Consider the following 18,925-nt stretch of genomic DNA (forward strand, 5'->3'; position numbering starts at 1 on the left):
CTGTTGAGGACTGTTAACGACTGCAATTGGTCTTGCAGGAAAAAGCAAGGGCTGAGGTGCTAAAGAAAGCTTGATCATGTATGATGAGATAAGAATCCAGTGTCCTTATTCAGACCAGGTCTCTCCATGGTTTTAAGCTTGGTAGTGAGTTGCAATTCAGCATTCATTCCTACCACCCTTCTGAGTAACACCCCTCCCCACCCTCTGACTATACATAAGGTTCTGGTGACTTCTGTTTTAGTGTATCTGAAGAAGTGTGCATGCACACGAAAAAGATTTTTTAAATTTTGTTTTGACTGCGTCAGACCAACACGGCTACCTACCTGTAACATATAATTGCATATCAGACTGGTGCCTTCACTGTTGTCTTTTTGGTGTCTGCTGCTTCAACAAACTATAAAATCTGTTATCTGTCTTGGATTTGAATGTGTGTCCCGTTTTAAATCATTTTTATTTTAAAATTTTGTGTGTGTGTTATAAAAACTGCTTTGATATGTGTAATTGTTTGAACTGTTTTTCATATCTGTAAACTCTTTTCTATATATTTTAAACTGTTTTGGGATGACTCATGAGAAGCGATTCACACCTGGAACAAATAATAGATAAACGAATAAATCATTAATTGGGCTATTTAAGGATCCACACACAGAATAAATTCCCTACTGTATTAGTATTTCAGTACCTAGCTGCAAACAAGCAATAAAAGCTGTCAGTTCCAGCTTTTGATAGTGGGGGAGCCCTCAGGGTTGCCGCTTAGTTGTGTGCTGTTTGTCTGGGCTGAAGACAAGGCTGGGAAACCTCAGACCCATGTATGAATTGTGGCCCTCCACAAGTCTCTATGGTCCTCGACTCCCTTGCAGGCCACACCATCTTCGAGTGCTTTTGCTTAGCTGAAATGTGTCATTAAGACTGTGGAGATGCCTATAGAATGTAAACAGTGTTTCCGTGCACTCTGGCACTCATCACGGTCCTCCGTGCGCCAGTAGCGGTTTAGTCATGCTGGCCACATGACCCGGAAAACTGTCTGTGGACAAACGCCGGCTCCCTTGGCCTGAAAGTGAGATGAACACTGCAACTCCATAGCTGCCTTTGACTGGACTTAACCGTCCAGGGGTCCTTTACCTTTACTCCCCGGGACTGTTGTTTCTGAAGGGTGCTGACAGTTGTAGTTTATTTTTTTAACCCACAATTTTCAAACTTATTATTTATTTACAAATTTCTTACAATGAATATTTGTTTGAATAAGGAATCCGGAAACTCCAGGACTGACCAAACATCTCACAATTTAATAAGCACATCACAAAGCTGAAGCTGTGGTCAGGTGAGTCACAAGACTTCAGGGGACATAATAAAGTGGAAGCTACAAAAGGAGTGAAAAAGAAATGTGGAATTAACAGTGTGCCTTAAAGAGAAAAAGGCACACTGACCTTAAATGCATTGTGTGCACAAATCCATAAAGGAGGCACACCCATAATAGCATCCCAATGAACTCAAAGACAGTGTGTGGAAGCGGACAAGCTGAAATGTTCAGTTTTCATAAAGGAAAACAAACAATAGAACTTAAAAATCCACAGCTAATATACAGACATGACCCTCCTAGCTAATCCCAGCCTACTAGCTTAGAGCAGGTAAAAAAGAAAGAACAGAAATACATGTATAAAATAGCTATACAGTATTGAAAAAATGACAAGTTCTGAAATGTCCCATTCTGCTACACTGGAACAGCTCTCCCCATGCCACCCCCTGGATAAAATAAATCCACAGAGCTGTGACAATATTGGTGCTAAATGATGCACAAGGGTTTGGGGCCTGTCACGTTTTATTATTATTTTTAGGCACCAATCATGAACGTGTATTTCAGGTGCCAAATCTCACATTTCCGATAGTTCAGAATGTACGTTATCTATTTTCTTCTCGTGAGTCATGAAAATAAGGAAACATCAAGTGACGCTGTCATCCTCTTCAGAAACTGGCACCTTTTCCCTCTGGTGCAGGGATGGGGAACCTGCCGAGAGCTTCTACATGGGGTTCCTCCCGGCCTCACAAATCCATTATTATTTTATTATTTTAACACACTAAAACCAGAACCTTTGGCTCTCACTGTTATACGTGACTGAGGCAGACTTGTATTGAAAAGGACACAGGCCTGACAGCATCTCCCCTTTGTTCGGGCCTAGCAAGGCTGCCCTCCCGGTTGAACGCTACCGGGTTTGGCAAGTGCCGGGCTAAACACAACGCTTTCCGCGATGGCCGAGCGCTTCCCCCTGTGGACTTTTTTGTGCTTTGTGAGGTCCGAGCTCGAAATGAAGCACTTCCCACACTCAAAGCATGCATAGGGCTTCTCCCCGGTGTGGGTCCTCTGGTGCGTAATGAGGGACGACTTCCGATTGAAGCATTTGCCACAATCCGAGCACTTGTGCGGCTTCTCCCCTGTGTGGATGATGTTGTGGTTCAGGAGGTTGGAGCTGGTGCTGAAGCTCTTTCCGCACTGGAAGCACTGGTAGAGGTTCTCGCCCGTGTGGGTCCTCTTGTGCGTGATGAGGGGCGCTTTCGCATTAAAGCTCTTCCCGCAGTCGGAGCATGTGTAGGGCTTCTCGCCCGTGTGAGTCCTCTCGTGGATGATGAGGTGCGTCCTCTGGCTGAAGCTCTGCCCGCAGTAGGAGCACTTGTAGGGCCTCTCCCCTGTGTGCACCCGCTTGTGCATCATCAGGTTCGTCCTGGTGCCAAAGCCTTTCCCGCACTCCGAGCACTCGTAGGGTTTCTCTCCCGTGTGGATCCTCTTGTGCGCGATGAGCGAGGCGATCTGGTTGAAGCTGCGGCCGCACTCCGAGCAGTGGTACGGCTTCTCGCCCGTGTGCACCCTCTTGTGCCGCAGGAGCTGAGAGCTGTTGCCGAAGCTCTTCCCGCACTCGGGGCACTCGTACGGCTTCTCCCCCGTGTGGGTCCTCTCGTGCGTGATGAGGGACGACTTCCAGTGGAAGCACTTGCCGCACTCGGAGCACTTGTGCGGCTTCTCCCCCGTGTGCACGATGTTGTGGTAGATCAGGTTGGAGCTGGTGGTGAAGCACTTCCCGCACTCAGAGCACACATAGGGCTTCTCGCCCGTGTGCGTCCCCTTGTGCTTCAGGAGGGCAGCCTTGGTGCCGAAGCTCTTGCCGCACTCCGAGCACGGGTAAGGTTTCGCTCCAGCTATGGAGGTCCCCTGGTGTGGAGCAAGAGACACTCCATTCTTGAAGGTCTTCCCACACCGGGGACATATGTAAAACTCTTCCTCCGTTTGTGATTTCTGGTTCGTGGGGAGGTCACAGACCTCGCAGAGATTTCCACACTCGGTGCACTTCTTTTTGCTCCTGACCATCCCTTTGTTAGCTGTGCTTTCGTGAGGGCTTCCATTACCTCCTTCACAAAGCAAGGCCTTCTCTGCTTCCTTCCCGGGATAGTTTCCCTGGAGACTTCTTGGTTCTGGCTGACCCTCAGGCACTGCCTCTCCCTCAACATGAAATGGGGGGAAATCCTCTTTGGCTCTTCCCAACGATGTCTCATTGAGTTTCACAGGTTGTGGATCTCCCTCTTTTGTCTCCATTTGATCCTCACCTGGCAGAATAAAGGGAGTCTCATGAGTCACAGTGCATCATAATGAAACAGTCTGCAACAACCAGCTATGCTCCAGGTGTTTTAGGACTACAACTCCCAACAGCAACTGTGTTGGGGGGGGGGGCTGATAGGAGTCATAGTCCAAAATATATGGAGGGCACCTGGTTGAGGAAGGCTGTATCAGAAAGCCAATATGGTATAGTTCTTAAGAGTGTCAGACCTGGACTGGGGAGATCTAAGTTCATCATGAAGCTCAAGGGGAGACTTTGAGCCAGTCATTTATTTTCAGTCTGATCTACCTAATATGGTAGTTATGATTGGTTTTTTTTAAAGAGCTTTATTTCTCATTAAAACATTCCAAATCATAACAAACAAACACAGAACAAATCATATCAAAACATATGAAATAATATCATATCATATCCAACTCCAAATACAAAGAAACAAAAAGAACAAAAAGAAGTAACAAAAATCAAGAAATACAAAAAAGAAAAGGAGAAAAAGAAAAAGAAAAAATCCCCTTCCACCTATTCACCCTACACCCCCCCACACACCCTTTGTGACTTCCAGCCTGTTCTCTATTTCGGTTTCGGTTTCCAAATTCTTTTGTATACCTTTTTATGTCTTTTATTCCTCAATTTTTAATCTTTTTGAGTCCTTCACCTGTCTGCTAAGAGGTTGGCATTTTCCACATTTTTTTTCTTATATTCATTAAAAAATTTTCCCAATCCTTATTAATTTTCTGCACTGGAATCCCCTTGGTTTCTCCTATTTTGTTCGCCAAATTTTGATAATTTATTAGTTTAATTTGCCAATCCTCTAATTTTGGAATTTCATCACTTTTCCATCTTTTTGCGATAAGAAGCCTAGCGGATGTAGTCGCATACATTATTAAGCATTTATCTTTTTCCTTGATTTCCTTGATTTCCTCAGCAGAAACAATTCTGGGGTTTTTTTGAAAGAGTATTTCAACATTTTTTTTCAATTCTATATAGATCTTCTCCCAATATGTTTTAATATTTTTACATTGCCACCAAATATGAATATATGAGCCTGCCTCTTCATGACACCTCCAACAAGTACTGTCGCTCCCTTTATATATTTTCGCCAATTTCGCGGGGGCGATTGTTTTTTAAGTGGGAGAGAGGAAGAGGGAAAACTGCAGTGGAACAGATTCCCACAAGAGGCGGTGGACTCTCCTTCCTTGGAAGTTTTTAAACAGAGACTGGATGGCCATCTATCATGGATGCTTTAACTGAGATGCATTGCAGGGGGTTGGACTAGAAGACCCTTGGGGTCTCTTCAAAATTTGAAGATTCTATTATTCTATTATTCTAACAGTAACTGCTTCAGGCTCAAGCACTTACCCAGCAAGGTGGCCTCCTGATTGCTCCTTTGCTCGGCATCTGAGGCAAAATGCAGCTTTGCCAGGTCTGACATATCTTGTGCCGACACTGTGGTGTCATCAGCCATGTCTTCCAGAGGCTCTGACATCTGGAATGGAAATGTGAGAACAGTTTTAAGATGCAAAGAGAATCTGACCCGGGGGGGGGGGGGAGGACCCAGATATCCCAGTGAAGTGAGTTTCTCTACCCATCACTACCCAAGCAGTGCTGGATACAAAAAGCAGCAACTGCACACCAAGCACCGGTCTATCACAGAGAGACAGGGTTTGTAGTGCCTTGGCCTCTCCAATACCAAATAAAGCACCTTAAACATGTCCATATTTCACTGGACGCAAAAAGCCTCTCCCTTTCATTCTGAACAGAGAATAGGTGCAAAGAGCTTCTGGCTGATTATCCACTGGTGCAAGTGGTTTAAGGGTGTGCATGCCCATTTTTTTGGGGGGGGGCATCTTTTCTTCTGCTCTTTTAGATGTGGCAGCCATTCTGTATTACGCTATAACCCCAAATGGAAGGCATTTTGTTATGCTATGCACCCGGCAGCAGCCATTTTGTGACTGGTGCCCACGACGCGTTCTTAAATTTCCAAATATGCCTGCTGGCCCCCACAAAAGGTTGGTGACATCTGGGCTGACCTGAGCCCTTCTAGATCACAATTCCAACCCCCCCTTGAGGAAAAAGCAGCCCAACACAGACATTCCAAGGTAGCCTGTAGCTCTCCCTCTCCCTGGCTCTTTTGGCAGGAGTGCTTGGTGGGCATCCCTCCGCCTCTGGCTGCCTCATTAGGAAGTCCTCTGCCAGGGCCACTGCTTCAGAACAGGTCTCTGGGCTGCTCTCCCGGACCCAGCTCTGCATCGCCAGAGGCAGGATGGCCAGGAACTGCTCCAGGATCACCAGCTCCAGAATCTGCTCCTTGGTGTGTCTCTCCGGTCTCAGCCACTGGCGGCAAAGCTCCCAGAGTTGGTTGAAGGCCTCTCGCGGCCCCTCAGGCTCCTGGTAGCAGAACTGCCTGAACCGCTGACACAGTGTCTCGGAGCTGAGGGCCTCCCCATCCAGAACCTCTTCCTTCACTTTCACAGCAAAGTCCAGGCTTTCGTAGGCCTTGTGGGTTTCATCACCAGGACCTGCCGCGGTTTGGGTTGCGAATTCCCGGCTAGGCCAGCGGCAAACCTCAGCTGCTCTGGAGGCCGGGGTTTCTTTGGCACCAGGCCCTGACCAGGGGCGAAAGTTTTTCCATCTGGAATGAGGGGGCTGTGATGCGCCCAGGAACTCTGACCACTGGGCTCCCCAGCCTTGTTGCAGCAACCCCTCTTCTAGTTCCTGCTTAACGCCTTGCGGTGGGGCCTGAGTCACAGACTTGGTGGTGCTCTCCCCTTGGACATCATGGGCTCTTCCTACCTCCTCCAATCTCCTCCCAGCTTGCTTGGGTCCTGCAAGGTCTTGTTCCTCCATGATGAAATCTTGGCAGCAGCTCTGGAAAAGAAATCCAGTCTCAAAATGAAGTGGGGCAGTGCAATATTGAGAAAAAACAACACCCACGAACAATTATAGCGGACCGTTGTAGTGTACCTAAAATAGCAGGGGAGAGGCGCCCCAGGCCTTAATGAGGCTGGAGATGGGTATGTGAGTTTACTTAAAAATTAATGTACTGTATAAAGGTAAAATTTGACACTCATAAGGTAGCACAGAAAGGAATGCAGCCCTCAAGCTGAAAGACTTTCCCCACCTCTGCTAAATCTCTCCCTCAAAGTAGCATTGAGCTAATCATAAAGATGTTCTGATATACTACAGAGTTTAGTATGGTCCTATGTCTGAGGCTCCAATACTTTGGCCACCTGATGAGAAGATAAGACTCCGTGGAAAAGACCCTGATGTTGGGAAAGATTGAGGGACTAGGAGAAGGGGACGACAGAGGACGAGATGGTTGGACAGTGTTCTCGAAGCTACGAACATGTGCCTGGTGTGCTCTGGTCCATGGGGTCACGAAGAGTCGGACATGACTAAACAACTAAACAACAACAAAACACACATATACATCCTGGGGGTGGGGGGCAAAAAACCGACTAAACAACAACAACAAATGTCTGGAGTGTGCCACTTGAGACTGTGGGCGAGGCCTCACATCAGGGAATGCTCACTCTTACAAGAACAAATAAGCACATCCCTGCACACAGAAAGCTAGTGCATCAGGGATAAGCGTTCTAGCCTTGCCTTCTCACTGACATATTAGCTTTCTAGGTAAAGGTAAAGGGCCCCTGACCATCAGGTCCAGTCGTGTCCGACTCTGGGGTTGCGGCGCTCATCTTGCTCTATAGGCCGAGGGAGCCAGCGTTTGTCCGCAGACAGTTTCCGGGTCAAGTGGCCAGCATGACAAAGCTGCTTCTGGCGAACCAGAGCAGCAAACGGAAACGCCGTTTACCTTCCCACCGGAGCGGTCCCTATTTATCTACTTGCACTTTGATGTGCTTTTGAACTGCTAGGTGGGCAGGAGCTGGGACCGAGCAACGGGAGCTCACCCCGTTGCAGGGATTCGAACCACCAACCTTCTGATCAGCAAGCCCTAGACTCTGTGGTTTAACCCACAGTGCCACCTGGGTCCCTCATTAGCTTTCTAAGTGCAGGTATTTTTTTTATTTGTTGAATAGCTGAGGTCTGAAGTGCTTGGGGCTCCCTTGATTTTATTCTCGCAACCACATTGCAAGATGGGGTAAGGTGAGAAAGAGAGGGGGCGAGAAAATGGATGGCCTCAAGATACCCAGAGAACTTCATGGCCGGTCAGGGGTACAAACTCAGCTCATAAACTCAAAGGTTTAGTTGCCACAAAAGTGTGCTTCACATGTTCTTGCGGACAAATCAGAAAGGCAAACTAAAGGTCAGAGATGATGATGGGAGTTGAGAGTTCAGCAACACCCAGCGAGCCACTACTTCCCCATCCTAAGGCTTTAAACACCAGACAAAGCACGCAACTCCCTCGTGCCAAAGATTCCCGGGAACCATAGTTTTCCCTTGCAGGTTATTCCCAGCATCTAAAACTACTGTTCCCATGATTCTTTGGAGGAAGTCGTGTGCTTCAAAGGCATGGTGCGTTTGCAAACTAGCCAAGTTAGGAGCAGGACAATGGTTTGGCTTGTTTAAAGGAAACGTCCCTATTGCCTTCTGCTCTCCAACCGCTGAGCTACACGCACAGAGACCCTAAAAGGACTCTTGCCTTCTCTCCACCCCACCCCACCACCACCCACTCCGCCACCTATTCAATCGCCCTGAATTTTTTTTGTTGTTGTTTGTTTAAAACAACAACAACAAATATTTCCTTCCACTGCTCCTAGTTTGGACAAGGCGGCGGCTGCGGTCGTGGATAAGCTGCAAAGGCGGACTATAGAGGGATGGCTTCTCTAGTCTATTTGCATTTATGCAAAATGGGAAGGTGGGAAAGCCCACTACCTGTCCCCCAAATTTCCTGATGCTGCCTGTTCCCAAATTGGCTTCCTCTTTTCCATTGGAGATTCACCTCCCTCCCCCCCCAAAAAAACCTCGCTTCTTAACTCACTTCTCCAGTTATGCTGCGGCTGCGGCAATCTGTACTCCAAAATGCAAACAATATATATATGTATATATTTTTTAAAATGCATGCAAAAGGCTGTTTCTTCTTCCCATACAGCCAGGGGAGGGGGGCGGGCAGGAAGAAGAATGCATTTGCAGCTTCAAATGAATTCCCTTTTTCTGGTCCTGTCTAGGAGTCACAGCTCTGTGACTTTAACCCCTTGAAGCCCCTGCAACACGAGGGGGACGAATGGGCGGAAGATGCCGCACAGAATGCAAATAGTTGGAGGGTGGTAAGCGGGGGCGGGGAGGGGATTCCTGGTTTCCGAAAGGTGCTGAGGATGCATCTATCTGGAACCCATGTCTTCTTCAGCCCTAGAAGAAGACTGTTTTCAGGCAGGTTACCTGCTGCTGTGTTATTTAACCACAAGAAAGTATTGTAACACTTTAAAAGATTCTCCCGAAGAACCTTGGGAACCGTAGTTTGTTAAGGGCGCTGGGAATTCTAGCTCTGAGGGGTGGACTACAGTTCCCAGGATTCTTTGGGAGTGGTCAAGTCTTTAAGATGTATGGTCACCTAAGGTCCCCTCCATATGTCCTTTTCCTTGTGCATTTGTGCTCATGATGCTATCAGGGTTGTTTCAATACTGTTTACATGTGCAAACATTTTGGGCTAGACACACTGCTTCGTTTCCAATCTGTGCATGTACCCAGTGCTTTTTTGCTGGGGGTATGCAGGGGTACGCATACCCTTAAAGTTTGGCCTTATTGAGGGACATTATTTCAATATGAGCAGGAAAATGAGAGTACCCCTAAACCCAATTTTTTAAGAAAAAAAAAGCACGGCATGTACCATAGCTTCCTGCTGAATTCTTCTAACTTTTCATATGTAATAGGAATTTATACTCCCAAAAGAGGGGTCTCAGCCTCTTAAGGAGGACTGCACCCCGTGCAGAAGCACTTTGGTTTTAGGCTCCTTTCGGTCCGGGGGGGGGGGAAATAACAAAGACCACACCAGGATTTGGGAAAAAGCAAAGTCTGATCTTTATTGAAAATGACAGTGAACTGCTGCAGCAGGGTCCCCCTCGCATATAAGACTTTTATACAGGGGCAGAGCAAGCGGGGGCGGGGGGGGTGGTCCACCCCGGGCACCGCCCTGGAGGGGGTGTCACTCGGGGCCACGCCCCCTCACCTCACCTCTGCACAACAGCCTTGGGGAGGGGGAACAAAAACAAAAAAAACTGCAGGCGCACCGGCCGAATGATTGGGTGCCGCGCGGGTGCCTGCTGGAGGGGGGTGGCACTCGGGGCTGTGCCCCCACCCCATGATCAGCTTCTGAGCCTGGGTGCTCTGTTTAGGCTCCATTTAGAAGTCGGGGGGCGCAATCCCCTCTACCTAGCACGCATGTGCAGCGGGATGCTGCGCATGCGTACAATGTAAAGGGGATCGCACCCCCCACGACTTCAAAACGGAGCCTAAATGGAGCACCCAGGCTCCGTTTTGAATTCATGGGGGGGGGTTTGAGATCCCCCTCTAGGTAGCGACCCCGCACCCATCCCCCCAGGGGCATGGCAATTTGCCGCCCCGGGTGTCGCGGTGCCTCGCTGCGTCCCTGCTTTTATACACTTCGGTTTACATGTAAGTCAATGGTAAGCCAAGTATTCTTGTACTACCTCCTTACTTGTTCTGAGCTGTGTTTCCCCTGCTGAATCATCTGCTCCATATTCTTCAGGTCGGGCATTGTTTTCTTTTTTGGAGAAGAATGAGGCAAAGAAGGCATTGAGGAGTTCTGCCCTTCCTCTGTCCCCTGTTCGCATTTCACCATCTTCTCCTGTAAGGGACCCCACTGTTTCCTTGTTTTTCCTTTTGCTACGGACATACCCATAAAAGCCATTTTTGTTGCTCTTAACCTCTCTAGCAAGCCTGAGTTCATTCTGTGCTTTAGCTTTTCTGACTTTGTCTCTGCTGGGCATCCTGTGGGGTAGTTGTGGAGACGGTGGGTGACTATGGCTAGGAAGGGGGACGCCGCTGCCTCTCCCTACGGTGAGGCGAAGGGTGCTCGGGTGACAGCGGGAGCAAGCAGCGGCGGCAATGGCAACGCAGTGCGGGCAGAGGGGTGGGCACTGCAACGCAGCCCAGTCCGGGCTGGCTCCTCCTGGCCTGTCCTCCTGGCCCGTCCTCTTTCTCTCTCTGGGCTTCCGCGAAGGCATCGAAGCGCTTCTGTGGCTGCATCCCAGTTGCGTACGCTCTGATGCCTCCGCAGAGGCCGGGCCTTCGCGCCAGGCCTTCACAGAGGCATCGGAGCATCAGCGACTGGGACGCAGCCACGGAAGCGCTCCGATGGCTTTGCGGAGGCCCAGAGCGAAGGCCTGGCCTCCATGAAGGCATCGGAGCGCTTCCGTGGCTGCGTCCCAGTCGTGGACGCTCGGATGCCTCCGCGGAGGCCCGGAGAAAGAGGATGGGCCCAGAGGACGGGCCAGGAGGAGCCGGCCCGGACTGGGCTGCATCACGGCGCCCGCCCCTCACTCTGCCCGTGCTACGTTGCCATTGCCGCTACCGCTGCTTGCTCCCGCCGCCACCCAAGCACCCCTCGCCTCACTCACTGTAAGGAGAGGCAGCTGCGTCCCCTTCCCCTGCTCTCCGCGAAGGCATCGGAGCGCTTCCATGGCTGCGGCCCAGTCGCTGATGCTCCGATGCCTCTGCGGAGGCCTCCGTAGGCCTCGGAAACCTCGGGTTACTTACTTCCGGGTTACGATTGTTTGTAAACCTGAAAATTCGTAACCCAAGGTGTTCGCAACCCGAGGTTCCATTGTACCTTGGACCTCCTACAGTTGAGTAATGGTTAATATATACAGGATGTGATAATTTCTGTCCTCCTCTCAGGTCTTAACCGACAGGTAAGAGGGTAAGTTTGTCTGACAAATTAGTTTCTCTTTTGTAACCCTTAAATGATTCCTATTAATGTTCTCCACCACCACCACAGTGTAATGTTTACCTATAGTCTGGTCAGTAAATTGATAGCAGTTCAGAAAATGAGATAGAATAAACTGCATTTATTAGTTGTGTCTTCTGTTTCTTTCTTATTAAAGCACCACTCAAAGAGTAGACCTTCTATGGAGCTTAAATATTGAGGTGGACCTTAACTTTATTTGTTGTTGGCACTAAGGGGCAAATCTGATTATTTTTTATGTTGATGGTTTCTTGCTTTTTTTGTTGCTTTTGAGGGAAAGCGGGGTGGTTACCTGTTTTATTGCAAGCATAATGCTTTTATATACACTGCGTTTCACACAATTTGTAAAACTGCTCCACACTGAACTTTCCCCCCATTTCCCCAAAATTTCTATTTTTTCGGGGGGGGGGGGACATTTTTTCTCATGGCTTCAAAATTTCTGGAAATTTTACCTCTCTTAATTACAATACATACACAGACACACACACACACAAAACAAAGCATTAACTCAAATTCCTCTTTATCAACGATTATTCAAAGTGGCTTACAAATAAAGGTTAAAGACAATAGAAAGCAACTAATAAATGCAAAAATTCATCAGAGGAGCTGGTCTAATGATACAAGACAGGAGCTGGTAAAATGACCCAAATCCCTTCCCAGCAGGAGACACACACAAACAGCCACCCCAACAATAAAAAATTGTGCTACAGGGAGGAATGGATCAACAGCCACCCTCAAATCCCACCTTTTCTACGAGGCCTTTGGCTTAACCCTCTAGTTCCCATGCCCTACTTAGCCTAAAACTAAGGATCATGCAATCAAAACCACCACATATTGCTTCCTTGTTGATCAGCAGAGGCTACTCAGTGCTACACCAACCTCAATTTTTGGCCTGGGGGTTCAATGAGCACAGTGTCTGGCAGAACCTCTTGAGGCAGGGGCATTCTGCACCATGGTGCAGCTGCAAAAAAGGCTCTGTTCTTGACAGAGGTTCGCTGAGCTTTGTTTGACAGTGGTACATAGAGTGGGGCCTTAGATGTTGAAGAGTGTGAGCAGGGCACATAACAGAAGGTGGTGGCCCTTAAGATGCACAGCTCCCAGGCCAGTTAAGGCCAGCGCCTGTGATTTGAACCCCTTTCACTTCATCACAGCCCTGCTCCCTATCCTCAGGCCCACCCTTATGGCTGTTTCTCAGCATGCACTTTCTTATGTTTACGAAGACCCGTGAGACCGCAGAACCTTTTCTCACACTCCAGGCATTTGTACGGCTTCTCCCCTGTGTGGGTCCTCTTATGAGCTTTCAGCAAGGTGCTAGACCGGAAGCTGAGGTCACATTCTGGGCACTTGAAGGGCTTTTCTCCTGTGTGGATTCTCTCGTGTTTAATGAGGTTGGTCCTCCGGCTTAAGCTCTGCCCACAGTAGGAGCACTTATACGGTTTCTCTCCCGTGTGGGTCCTTTTATGAACGTTGAAGACTGAGCTGTTTCTGAAGCTCTCCCCGCAGTCGGTGCATTTGTATGGCTTCTCCCCAGTGTGGGTCCTCTCGTGCACCACAAGGTGCGGCCTTCGGCTGAAGCTCTGGCCGCAGTCGGAGCACTGATACGGCTTCTCTCCCGAATGGATCCGCTTGTGGGTGATGAGCTGGGAGCTGGTGCTGAAGCTCTTGCCGCACTCTGAGCACTGGTACGGCTTCTCTCCCGTGTGGGTCCTCTGGTGGATGACAAGGGTGGCCTTCTGGTTGAAGCTTTTGTCACAGTCGGCACACTTGTAGGGCTTCTCCCCCGTGTGCGTCCTCTCGTGCCTCAGGAGGTTTGAGTGCTGGGAGAACGACCTCCCACAGTTCAGGCATTCGTACGGTTTCTCTCCGGTGTGGGTCCTCTCATGAATCGACAGGTGGGATTTGTTCTGGAAACTCTCCCTGCAGTATGTGCACTTGTATGGCCTCTCCCTCACCTGCTGCTTCTGATTCTCCAGGAGATCAAAGATCTGGCGGATTCCGTGCTGGAAAGTATTCTGGTTCAAGCCCCTGTTGCCTTCCTCACGTTGCCCAGATGGTTTTGCCGCCTTCCTCGGATGCTTGTCCCAGCGATTTTCTTGCCCCTCCTGGCTTCCAGGTCTCTTGTCGACTTCAGGGTCCTGGGAAAAATCCCCCTTGGCTCTTTCTGGGGATACTCCAACCACAACTACTTGCTCAACTGTTTCTTCTTCAAAGATCCCTTCTGCATCTTCCAGTTCGTGCCTGTCATCTGTTGAAATAAATAAGAAAATCAAGAGATGAGAGAGAAGATTCTAAATACCATGATTTAGAATGGGTAAGGTCCTAACTCAATGGCAGAGCACCTGCTCTGAATGCAGAAGATATTAGGAAATAATATTGGGGAACACTGGGCATTAAGAGTGCTAACATAAATCATATACCCCAGTTTCCCAGTGGCCCTTCAAAGTACGCTTCCCGCAGAGTTTATAGAAAAACAAAATATGCAAACAGAAGCTGACTTGGCTAAAATACACCACCAAGAGTTTAAAGACCAACCTAGCATGAAACCCCTGACTAGCAGTACTGTATACCTGTTTGAAGTATACAGAAGAAAAACAAAAGGTTGGCTTTCTTTAACAGAAAAGCAAACTGACTCGGAAGAGACTTTAAACTAAAGATAAACGCTCTCTCTCCCAGCAACTTTACATACCCACATTCCAACCTCTCCAAACCTCCCACCATACTACCACACAAAATGCCTTATATGCATGGAGTAGAGCCCACACCTGTGAGCAATTAAACAGAAATTACCGGCACCTGCTTTTCTTAAACAGACAGTATTGACGTTAGACCGGCTCAAAAGCAACTTTGATTATTCAAGAAACCCAACAGAAGATCCCACGGTCAATCCCCAGCATCACCACCAAAAAGCTTCGTAGGCAAAGGACTCAAACCTAAATCTTGACCCAGCAAGTTGATCTCATCTGCTTCCTCCTTGACCTCTGTGCAAATCTGCATTTCAGCAGTGTCTGAGGAATCCTCCTCTGACGCGGGCGAATGAACAGCCACATCTGTGAAAGGGCCCCATATCTGAAACCAAAGAAGAACGAAAGATTTAGAACTGCAGGTGTTAAATCTATATTATTGGTTTTATTAGTCACTTTAAAAACTTATTAGCCACTTTTACAAAAAGGAACTCAAAGTGACTTACCAAAAGTAGCACATACGTTACCTACATAAAACTAAATCAGTACAGTGGACCCTCGGGTTACCCTTCGGGTAACATCCTCAGGTTGCCAATGCGGCAAACCCGGAAGTGTTTTTGCCGCTCGCGTGTGTGCAGAAGCGCTCTGCGGCGCTGCGTGCGTAGAAGCGATCCTCCGGTTACAAAGATTTGGGGATATGGCCGGGCCTCCGGAACGAATCTCGTTCATAACCAGAGGTGCCACTGTAAAAGCTAAAAAAATAACACCCACTGAGGGAGGCTACATATAATAAAAAGGCTTGGCTGAAGAGAAACATTTTTGCCTGCACCTAAAGAAATGTAGTGATATTGCCAGGCAAATGCATAAGCATTGAGTCACTACTAAGAAGACCCATTCTCACGCGGACACTCTCCACATCTCCCTCTCTGAGGGGGCACATGGAGAAAGGCCTTGGATTATGAAAGCAGGGTCTAGGTTGGTTCATGTGGGGAGAGGTGATCCACACACACACACACTTAAATAATAATAATTAAACACTGATACAATTATTGCCGCATATACAGATATTGCACTGTACTGTTTATCTATGTACAATCAGGCCACACCATTAGCGTTGCCATATGACCGGATTTCCCCTGACATATCCGGAATACTGCAGTCAGCAGCAGTGTCCAAGTGGAAATCGGGAAAATGTATGGGGAAATCTGGACATATGGCAACCCATACTGGCATAGCTCAAAAATGGCATTTTGCCCAAAAAGCTCAACAGCTTTTCTGTCCAGATTTTCAGTTTGAAATATGGCAACCCTACCCACCCATCCACCTGCTTGTTATGCGAAAATTCACTTCTCTTTACACAGAGAGTTATACCAAAGCTTCACTGCACACTCGGGGGCTGATTCAGATATGTGAACAGCTGGAGTTTGTTCAGTATACTTAGTAAAGTGTTATCAAGACTTTTCTCTCTGGACTCAGTCTGTGTTATTGGACTGTGTTGCCGAGAGACATTTCCAGACCAACTTTTCCACACTCATAGACGACCCAAGCTGCCACAACTCCTAGGTCAATTCGCACAAGCTCGGTTCACCTTTTCCTCTGTCCTCTCAGCCTCTTGAGGCTTCAGTAAGAAATCTTCCGCAAGGTCCACTGCTTGGGTGCAGGTCTCCGGGCCCCATTCCCGGACCCAGCACTGCATCTCCAGGGGCAGGACGGTCAGGAACTGCTCCAAGGTCACCAACTCCAGGATCTGCTCCTTGGTGTGCCTCTCGGGCATCAGCCACTGGCGGCAAAGCTCCCGGAGTTGTCTCAAGGCCTCTCGGGGCCCCTCGGTCTCCTGGTAGCCAAAATGCCGGAACCGCAGACATCGTATCTCCAAGCTGAGAGTTTCCTCCTCCAGAATCTCCTCCTTCACTTTTACAAAAGGATCCAGCCTTTGATGGGCCCCGCGGGCTTCTCGACGGGACGCACTCTCTCCTGTTGGCCACCGGCTGGTGTCAATGACAGCCTTGAAGGAGGCCTGGAAGTCATTAGCATCATCCAACCGCGGCTGGGACTGAAAGAGCCGCGAGGGTTTCGATCTTGGACGCATAGACCATTTGGACTTCAGGAACTCCTGCTGCAGAGTTTTCTGGTGGGGCCCCTTGTTTAGTTCATGCTTAATTATTCCCGGGGTTGTCTCAGCTGGAAACTCCCTGGCAGTCCCAGTTTGGACAGCATAGGAGCCTTTTCCTCTCACTTCTGATCTCTTTGCTGGATTGGGTCCTGGCTGGTCCTGCTCCTCCATTTTTATTCCTGGCAGCAGCGTCTGCGGAAAAATAAAATAAAATTGAAAACGAATGAAAAGTTTTGTATGTTTATAGCAGAATCTTGGGATCTTGCTTGGATCCTAAGATAAGTTAGGTCTCCTCCAGACCACCTATTTACTGAACATTCATCCTGATTTGTTTGTGGGGCGGTAATATGACAGCAAGCATTCTCTCTGATTTGCTTGTGTAGTGTTTTTTTATACATCTCCCTGTTAATCATTTGTTCTTTCCACACTATCCGGTGCATTTCCCCTGTCATTTCCCTAACCACTATAAATCTCCCTCTCTTTTTTTATTGCACTAGGACAAGATTGTGCTTTAAGTCACTTTAATTTTGCAAACTAAGGGCCCTTCTACAGTTGAGGTTTGTGTGTGTTCTGCAACAGGTCAATGATGCAAAAATAGCAGCCATATGTATCATATGTATTCTTTTCTAAAATCTTATTTTCAGTATTTTTTTGCAAGTATACCAAAAAGAAAGAAAAAGATAATAAACCATTGCTGACACCAATGATAAACATAGTCCATCAGTCCTAACCTAAACACATAGATGAATAGAAGCAGTCCATATACCCAAGGTATCTAAAAGACATAAACTATTATAAGCCATGCGTTTTGTCTCTTTGTAGTTACAGAATCTCTCTCAAATCTGTCCTGCATTCATGGAGTTAACCTCGCTCGTCTTATCAGTAACTTTCCCACTTCCCTTGTAATCAGCTCCCCTTTCAGAGTGAATTTTATCCAGGCATCCCCAAACTTCGGCCCTCCGGATGTTTTGGATTACAATTCCCATTTTCCCCGACCACTGGTCCTGTTAGCTAGGGATCATGGGAATTGTAGGCCAAACATCTGGAGGGCCACAGTTTGGGGATGCCTGACAGTCTAGTATGTCATGAGCCTTGGACTCTCCCTCCCACAGCTGCACACTTCCCTTTGTGTATTAGCCAAGGGAGGACAGGGTGTGAGCAAACATCAGCATCTCAGAACAGAATCATTTTCTAATTGTTTAATGGGAGTATTTGCATAATCATTGGTGACAGGCGACTTCACAGAAGAGCCACACAAAAGTTGAAATGCATCTTCTGAAATGACAGGACATCGGAAGCCACCAATGGCCCATCTAGCTCAGTATTGTCTATAGCAGGAGTGGGAAGCCTCAGGCCGCAGGGCCAAATACCCTCCTGTCTGGCCCTTGGGTCTCTCCCCTAGGCCACACCCTCTCTCCAAGTTGCATACATCAACCCTGTCCATGACCTTCATAGGTGCTTTCTGCCTGGCAGGAATGTGGTCTTTGACAGTGGAGAAAAAAACAGTCATCCATGTCCTTAGTGCTGATGATAGCCTTAACACACCCCCAGCAAAAAAAAACCATTGAATTTGCCAAATCCTCTTTTGAATCCATCTTCTTTAACCAGGCATTTGGTTGATCTGATTTACATCCTATGCCCTTTTAAAATGTGATGGGGGGGGGGGGAATAATGGGTTTCTGTTTTTATTTTTATTAGGTATTTTGCGGTTTTATATCTTGATTTTATTCTGTGAACTGCCCTGAGACCCCCGGGTATAGGGTAGTATATAAATTATATTATTATAACTCGGTGCCCATCACTATTTCTTGCAGCAGTGAACCCCACAGTTCAATAATATGCTGCATAGAGAAGCCCTTCCTTTTGTCTGCCCTGCATCTGTCACCCCTCAGCTTCACCGCTTGGCCCCGAGTTCTGGTTTCATGAAAGGCGGACCAAAGCCGTGCCTAATTTTATGCACCCCTTTCCCGGCTCTCCATTTACTCCCTCCGCGCCCCCCCCCCCACAAATGCTGCACCCTTTCATCACTGCGGAACTGCTCCAACCCCCTTGGATGCTTCCTGGCTGCCCTTTTCTGAGCCTTTCCCAGCTTTTCTCAGCAGAAGGCCCCCGGGAGAGCTGCTTGCAGGGCAGACGCTGAGCAGAAACAGGCAAAGAGCCCTAAGGAAGCGTCTCCATTAACTTCTCGCTCTCCCCTCCGCCATCTCCCAACTCACCTTTGCGGGCAACCTCGGCTAATCTCCAATTCCGATGCCCAACTCCGGACCATCGAGACGCCTAGGAACAGGAAGCGCGGAGCATTCTTACGCTTCCGGGTCTTGTCTAGGCAACCGGTTGCCGTTTCCTTAACCCAGGCATCTCCAAACTGCGACCATCCAGATTTTTGGCCTACAACTCCCATGATCCCTAGCTAAGAGGATCAGTGGTCAGGGATGATGGGAATTGTAGTCCAAAACATCTGGAGGGCCGAAGTTTGGGGATGCCTGCCTTAACCCTCTGAGGAATGTCACCCTGCGGAGATGCGAAAGGGAGAAGGCGGCCGAGGGACGCCGGTGCAACGCTACGCTGTGGAAACATTTTTCTTGGTGTGCATTGAGACAAGAAGTGCTCTCTGCACGTGCCCGTAAATGGGGGCGTGGCAGGC

General features: G+C 48.3%; 1 protein-coding gene across 1 annotated transcript; it reads right to left on the minus strand.

Annotated features, from left to right (window-relative positions):
* Positions 1-214: 214 nt before the first annotated feature.
* Positions 215-18,583, minus strand: LOC118080249 (zinc finger protein 91). The gene is made up of 7 exons (XM_060270940.1): positions 18,498-18,583; positions 15,757-16,473; positions 14,418-14,553; positions 12,669-13,732; positions 5,694-6,470; positions 4,962-5,088; positions 215-3,594 (listed from the first exon to the last, which is right to left on the minus strand). Exons 2-7 carry the CDS (start codon positions 16,450-16,452, stop codon positions 2,174-2,176), a joined length of 4,221 nt encoding a protein of 1,406 aa, XP_060126923.1. The 5' UTR covers positions 16,453-16,473; positions 18,498-18,583; the 3' UTR covers positions 215-2,173.
* Positions 18,584-18,925: the final 342 nt, after the last annotated feature.

The sequence above is a fragment of the Zootoca vivipara genome, chromosome 2 (assembly GCF_963506605.1).
Source record: "Zootoca vivipara chromosome 2, rZooViv1.1, whole genome shotgun sequence".
Lineage (NCBI taxonomy): Eukaryota > Metazoa > Chordata > Lepidosauria > Squamata > Lacertidae > Zootoca > Zootoca vivipara.